Raw genomic sequence first — 7671 nt, forward strand, 5'->3', positions numbered from 1 at the left:
CACGTTATCCATTTACACAGCTGGATATTTTCTGAGGCAGGGTACAGCAGCAGTGCCTGATAGGGGAATCGAACTGGCAACGTTTCGGTTACGGGGGGGGGGGGGGGTTGATAACGACGCGCAATGAAGCGATTCGCCGAGGGTCTCTCGTGCCAGGAGAAATTCCACTGCCATTATGCACGCCCTCGCTGGAGATTCCGGAGCCGTAGCTGCACGGCGCGGGGGAAGCGGGCGCAGATGCGCTAATCCGCCTCAGATGTGGGGCTCGATAGGGCCCTTATCTGCCAGCCGTTCCGCTCCGCTCCGCTCGGCAAACAGTGCGCCGTGTCAGCGCGCCCCACTGGTGCGCCCCCGGTTTGTTTGCGGAGGGATTTCCTCGGTCCGCCCGTTTGTTCTTTTCTCCGTTTCGAGGAAGAACGGCGCGTAAACAGCGAGGAAGCGCGGTCCTCGGAGGTACACCGGCTGCAGCCGCGGGAGGCTGGTGTGATGCTCTCCTGGCATGTCTGACACCAACCACCCATTTGCATCCTCAAAACAAACGCCAGAGCGTAAATCTGCAGACCGCAGGACATTTTTTTATCACTGGAGTAACTGTGTTTCCCTAAAGCACATGACTTATGAGAGCGGACATTTATGACCTGAATATTATATGCGCTTCCTTTTTCCACAGGATTTTATTCTCGAGCAAGGTCAAATGCAGGACTGTAAGCACAAAATATCTGCTATTCAATGTGTGGCCCACACTTGGCAGTCCATAGGGAGGAATTTAAATGTAAAACATACTAAATGGGATGATGCCTACCATCTGGATGGCTTCCAGATTTTTCCATTAATTTAAGCTCATTTTGAGCAGTAACACAACTGGTCCACTTAACTAACAGCTAGAGATACCACTATGGGGAATGGCCAGGTGCTTCTAATATATGCTTGGCTGTTCATGAGCACTATACATGCCACACACGTATATACCACACACATCACAGACTTACACATAGCACACGCACGCACGCACACACAGACACACATCCTACATACAGAGACGTGCACACACACACACACGCACACGTACTCACACACACTCACTCACACCCTACACACAGAGACACACACAAACGCAACACACGGACAGACACACATCAATATTCCACGCACCACAAACCACACAGTGGTTCAACTGAACACTGAATTTTGTCGCATTTCTTCTCCAGGACAACGCCAAACATTATGTCGTCTTACCTTTGTTCAGGAACAAAGGTCTCAGATTCCGTCAAAATATCACAGCGCAGGCAGAAATATAAATATCTATTGTATACAGTGAAAGCCAGGCTGTTATTTTCCTCTTCCCTCATTGTTACCGCGAGCAGTGTGTACATTATGTAAACCACTCTATGACAGGAGCAGACAGCTCATCTCTGTTACATTACCCATGTAAAGACTGTTAGTCTGGATGGAAATAAAAAAAACAACACATCATCTCTGCATTTTTAAACTCCGCTTTAGAGCTGAAACTCTCTAAATCCTGCTCATTTATGAAGTCTGCGCTGGCCGACAGAAGCAATTGTGCTCTACATAAGCCCATATCCTGACCCACAGTGTGGCGTGCAACTGCCATCAAATCAGTTCGCTCTCTCTCTCCCCCATCACCCAGTGCACTGGGGAAAGCTCCCACCCTGCAAACTTAAGGAAAAATCATGAGCTTATGGAAGAGTTGGCCTGCATAAAGGCCCATAAAACATCAGCAAAAAAACGCCCTGACAATGGGAATCAGACTGTAGCAAAGCTATCCAGCACCTGCACTGAAAATTATGGTGAGTGTTATTTCTAAATTTGCTCTGTGTAAGTGTGTATCTTTTTTTTTTTTTTTTTTTACATGCTTCAAACAGCACACAGTGTGGATCACAACCAAGGCTTACTTTCCCTCTCATGAGCGCACATTAACTTAACCACATCAAGACGAAGTCTATCACAGTAAGTCTACAGTATGCTCAACCAAGGTTTCACACTGAAAGTAAATGTGCTATTTATACTGCCATAATAATGAGCTCTGTGGGGGTGTATGAAGCTTTGGAGGCTGGAGGGGGTACAGTGGTGTGCCACAAGCTTTTCTCATTCCATGTGTCGTTGCAGGAAAAACAGACGATTTAAAATACTGGCTTAGCAGGCACTTTTCCAGACTGACCTGTGTAGCTGAAAACTTCTTTCACATCACGCCTATCCAATATAGCTGGATATTTACCCAGGCAATTCGAGTCAAGTGCCTTGCCTAACAGTGGAATACTAGAGCCCCACAGCACGCATACCCTGTTCCTCACCACTATAGCCACACTGCAGCTGCCACACAAACAAAATGACCTACATTTTCACCTTTCTGTCAAAGAATAACATGCATTTTGTCATGGGAAAGGATATATATAAGTGTCTTGCATATGTAAGTGTCTTGAGAGGATAATTCATTGAAATGATGAATGAAATTTTCATTTCATTCGTATGTATGAAACATAATATTTACACCAACTGCTTCCTTAAACGAGTGATATATTACTGTCCTGGTACAAAGAATATCAGAACAAAAACAATATCTCCACTAGTCAAATGTTCCAGTAAAATCTGTCTCACTCGATCCATTCATCCATGCAAGTATAACACTCTACTGAAACTGGTTATCTATGATTTGCCGTTGTTGTGGTCGTTTCCTTCTCATCGGCTTAAAGTTTGCTGTTTTAAGCCAGCCACCTCTTTAACCTTAGGGGGTACCATCCTCATCTTTAACTCTGAAGCGTTTTGCAATTCGCTCGAGGCGACGCGGCCTGAAGCGTATCTGACAGGCGTCTTTATCCACGGGCGGTTGATGAATGGCCGCTGGGCTGCATTCAAACCCCGCCTCATAACCGTTTAGATTAAAAGGAGGCACGACCGTGACCGAAACATTCAGGATGGGCGGCCATTAGGGATCCGCGTCGCGATATCGATGCGACACGCCGCGCTCGCGGACCACCTGAGGAAGGATCTCAGCGCGACCGTTACTCTGTAACGGGGCTGTCACCGACTGTGAAGCATTTCACTCACGGACGGAATAGAAAGAGACTACATTTGCGCTGCCGCCAGAGAGTCCTGGCACAGGTGCATAGAAAAAGAAAAAGAAAAAAACAAATCAAGAAAACCGATAGCGGGAGAAGCTGCCTCCTGCTGTCAATCTTGCGGAGATTTTCTAAAATAAGCCTGAACCGTGGGTGCGCAGATCTTTGTCAGAGCCACCTTCTCGGAGTGAAACGGTGCCCCTCTTCCAGAAACCTGGCCTGCTTCGAGCCCCACCGAGCACGGTAGGTTTGTTTAACAGGAAATAATTAATGGGAACAGCAGAATGGAGAGCTCAGAATATAAGACTTCCCCCTTTAAGCCTCTGGGTCATGAAAACCAAACAAAGACCATATGCTGCCAAGTTTCGCAAATGAGTCCTTCCAAAAAAAAAAAAAAAAAAAAATTGTGAAATGCCCTATTGGGCGATTACATATAATGAAGTCCTGTTTTCACCAGCATATCAATGGATGGCATGAGTAATTGTTACCCCTTTGGCTGCAGCCCTAAAGCTTTAATATAAAAACGACAGCAAGTAAACCGTTTCACAGTTTGTTAAAATGAAAACAACATAAGTTAGCACGCCCATAATTAGATTTCAGAAGCCTCCAAACAAAATCTGTGATATACTTACATAACTTACTTTTTCAGTTTCTGCCAAAGCCCTCAGCTTGTTTAAGTGAACGCTTCACACTTTCATAAAATGCTCTAAAGCCAATTAAATTAATTGTTGTGCAATTCTGCCACTTAAGCAATAGCATTGGAGGATGTCCAATAAAACTCAGAGAAACCATAAGCCAAACTCCAACTCAATATGAGGCAATTAAATGTATAAAGTGTAATAATCATGACACCAATGCCAATATCACTAATTAAATTACCCAGAAAGAGGCTGTGCGAGACAAAAAAATCTACTGTACCAACACAGTTACAAGACAAGCAAGCAACACTGAGACCAGCTCTGACTACAAGTCCTCAATAAACAAAACCTATAAAAAAAAATCTATAACATTATATTACAGTCAAAGGTCTTTCCATCTGTTACGCGCACATCTTCGTGCCAACCAATTTAGCACATGAAATGTAAACACAGACCAGCAGCGGAGACACGTGCTTAAATGCAACATCTGTTACATTATTAAACACACGGAGCTATGCAGGAGAGCACGAGAAATATAAATTATTCACAACACCAAAAAAAACACACTTTTCACTCAAACAGAGCTCTGGAGTCAACCAGAAAAAAAAACATTTAATCAACATTCTTAACAAGCATGATCAGAGCACAATCTTCACGTGTGTCAAAACATCCGCTCGCAAGTCCGCAAGTCTTGGAACACATTCCACAGCAAATGGGAAAACAGACTCCTTTCACATACCTGCAGTTGGGAGGGGGGTCCAGAGTAATTTCAGCTAGCTCCTTCTGGATTCTGTGGGGAGAGAGTGAGGGGAAGGGCAGTGAGAATTTGCGATCGGCCGGGGGAATTACACTGCCCTCTACCAGCGCGCCGCTGAATGCAATGCTGGCTTTCCCCCCGTCGGCTCAGCTAACATGGCTGCTTCCTCTTTGTTCTCAGAGGCATAGCCTGAATCCCGCAACGGGAAAACTTTGCAGCCCTCGTTCGTCCCCGTCGTCCGCCTTAGCGCCCCGCTCACCGCCCCGGCACGAAGCCCTAGTCCCCCCGCTGCCGCCCGACTCCGGCTCCGCGCCTTCCCGTCACTTTTAGCACTGAAGATTTTCTTTTAAAGCTTATATGCAAATGAGGCGTGGAGGGAGGGGGCAGAGAGGGCATATTTGACAAGAGCTTTAAACCGGAGCTGCGGAGCTGTTGCTAAACCGTTACCAGCTACAATCTGGGGGGAGGGAAGAACGTGATTTCACCCCTTGCTTCACAATTTATACTTCAGCTCTGAGCTGCCAAGCACACTCTTATCCTGAGACATATCTGCTCCTTGTGTTTGGGTGGATTTCCACTTGAAGCTTGATCACTGCGTTGTTGATCCTTGGAAAACTTAAGACTACGAGTAGCTGCATGTCTGGCTACTGTTCGCGAGTCGATGGGAATCCACAACTTAAAGGTTTAGATAGAAACGACCTAAACACGTTTCATGCTGTGCATTTCCCTCTTAGCTCAATTTAACCTCTTTTATGACTATGAGAAGATTATTTAAAAAGGTCTGTAAGACATGATTTTCATCAAGTCTGAACATGTTTAAACGTTTCAGATTTTATCAGCATATAAACATGGGTGTCCACTATCAAAAGCATACGTGCAACCATACTGTAGGCCTACATGTAGGCAAACACACACAGATAGCCTACCTGTTAATCCTACGAAAGACAAGCATGCACACAGTGGTACTTTTTCATATCTACCAACCAAGCAAAAGCAATTTCAGCTGATTGTAAGAGCCTGATTAAAAACACATATCACTCAGTGACCTCCAAGACAACTGTGACTGTTGGTCTGTTTTCCCCCTTTTTAAGATATGGGTTCAAAGTCTTAAAAGTGAGTGACAAAACATACCACTTCCAAAATTAATTACGATTAGTGGGAAACGTCCTCTAATTGACATTAAATATGGCCTAGTTTATCACAAGCAAACTTGTAACGTGAGACAGTTCATGTGTTGCCTCAGTTTAAGCAGAATTTATCTAACACATCGTACTTCTTCCTTTCTGTATTGTAAGGACCTTAAATTAACGGCGACAGGAAAAGCAGATAACTGCATGACATCTTTACCTTTTAGCACTGGTGGACAACTTCGCTGTTGTTTTGCTGGATAATTTGGTGGTTTTCTTTTGTTGCTGTGTCGCTGAAGGCTGTTTTCGCTCTTCTTGTTCCTCGGGTTCGGGTACCGGCGGGTCTCTCTGATCCGCATCGGAGCTGCCGCTGCTGGTGCTCGGACTCTCGTCGTCTGATCGTTGCCTGTCACTGGACATTTTTCCCCCTGGAGCACCAATGTAAAAAAAAAAAAGTTTTGAGTTCTTGGTTCAGCGTGACTTCCTAGAGATTCTCAGTAACGACTGAATTTAAACAGATATGTTAATGATGAGGTACTTTTCATATCAAAATGGTCGGTCATATATGATGACCATACGATTGGTGTTTCGTTTTAGACTGCATTTGGACAACTGAACTAGTTTTCAACAAGAAAGTCAGAAACTTGGTTATTCCGTGGCTGCTTTCACTGTCTCTTACCGGATACTTAACTGCTGCTGAAAATTCAACACCATTATCCAGCAACCGAACTCAAAATGTAACTGTGACAATAAGCTTGAACATTTATAAGGTTGACAAACCACCTTTACATTGCATGGACCGAAACTGCTCTGTCATTTTTAAATCAGCAGATGAAAGTGATAAGTCTTACTTACCTAACGCTTTTGAAAACATCGATCCCGGACGCACAACATAGCGGGTCGGTACAATTTGAAAATTATTATGGTTCAAAATCAAACAGTCACCAAACAGCCTTCAAATGCCGAGCTATCTAGTTAAGTTAACCAGTGAAGTTAGTTTCACAACCGCCGTTTATTTGTATCGCTGACTGTAATTAAGTATCACAAGCATTATGATGAGCTAGGCAGCTAGTTACTCAGCTAGACCAAGAAGGTTTAGCTCGCTATACAGACTGCTAACCAGCTAATCAACCTATCTACTGTAGGTAGATAGGTAACGCTAGCCAGCTAATTCCCTAAACATTGCCAGCTATCTAACGTTAGTCTTGCTAGCTCGCTAGTTAGCCAGCTAAGTAGCTAGACTTAGATGGTGTGCGAGTTTTCCTCCCCCTAAAACCGTGAGCTAAACCTAGCTGAAAATGATATATAGCCGGTAAAAAACACGGTTATTTAGCTACATCGCCAGCAGCGCACAGATATTGGAGTGAGATTGGAGAGCTGCAAGGGAAACATAATTGCACCTTTTTCGGGGCGAGGGGGGTAGCTAGCCCTGCTACATAAAACATTTCATGTTTCGCTCACTTTAAGAAAGGGATCGCAATTTCATAGACGGCTAAAAACAACGAAACTAATTCGCCGCGGTCTGAAAGCAAAGTAAAGATCGCGGACCCCGAGCTTTAAAATCCTTTGTAGAAGGAAAAGGTTTGTTATGGTAGGAGGCACTCCAGTATCAGCATGGTGTACCAACTGATGCGTGAAGTCAGTTTCTAGCTCCCCTCTTCAGCGACAGCCGCTGAAAACACCAAGAAAGGACGATGTTTTCCCCCCTGTCCCGTACTCTTAGTGTTCCCGAAAGCTTTTTCTTTACCTTAATCGCGGTCTCGTCCTGATCTGGGGTGGTAAGGAGTGTTAAAAATCCCGTGGAAATGGAGCCGGGAAGACGACGGGCTCCGGCCGAGCTGTGAGCATTGGAGGATCGGAAGGAGAGGCGCTGTAGTTCCCGCTTGGCTTCGCGAGGTGGCGCTGGTGAGCGCACCAGTCTGGAGACTCGCAGCATAGCAGCGGGGCTGGGCGGCTCTTCCGTGATCCCTCCCCCCGCGGAGCATTGCAATGGGTTCAACAGCAAAGTCAGCGTTAAATGTTGCTCTCTGCCATCCAGGCTGGAGAAACCTCGCCTGCCTCAGAATTTATTA

General features: G+C 45.2%; 1 protein-coding gene across 1 annotated transcript in view; it reads right to left on the reverse strand.

The window, feature by feature from the left end:
- LOC118789062 (ubiquitin-conjugating enzyme E2 E3) overlaps positions 1-7463 on the reverse strand; it is a 34157-nt gene extending 26694 nt beyond the window's left edge. The window contains exons 1-3 of the mRNA XM_036545364.1: positions 7347-7463; positions 5820-6027; positions 4455-4505 (exon numbers count right to left, since the gene is read on the reverse strand). Of these exons, the coding sequence (XP_036401257.1) occupies positions 4455-4505; positions 5820-6019 (251 nt within the window). The 5' untranslated portion in view covers positions 6020-6027; positions 7347-7463. The remainder of the gene's footprint in view (positions 1-4454; positions 4506-5819; positions 6028-7346) is intronic.
- Between the last annotated feature and the right edge of the window lie 208 nt (positions 7464-7671).

Source organism: Megalops cyprinoides, chromosome 14, assembly GCF_013368585.1.
Source record: "Megalops cyprinoides isolate fMegCyp1 chromosome 14, fMegCyp1.pri, whole genome shotgun sequence".
NCBI classification, from domain to species: Eukaryota; Metazoa; Chordata; class Actinopteri; order Elopiformes; family Megalopidae; genus Megalops; species Megalops cyprinoides.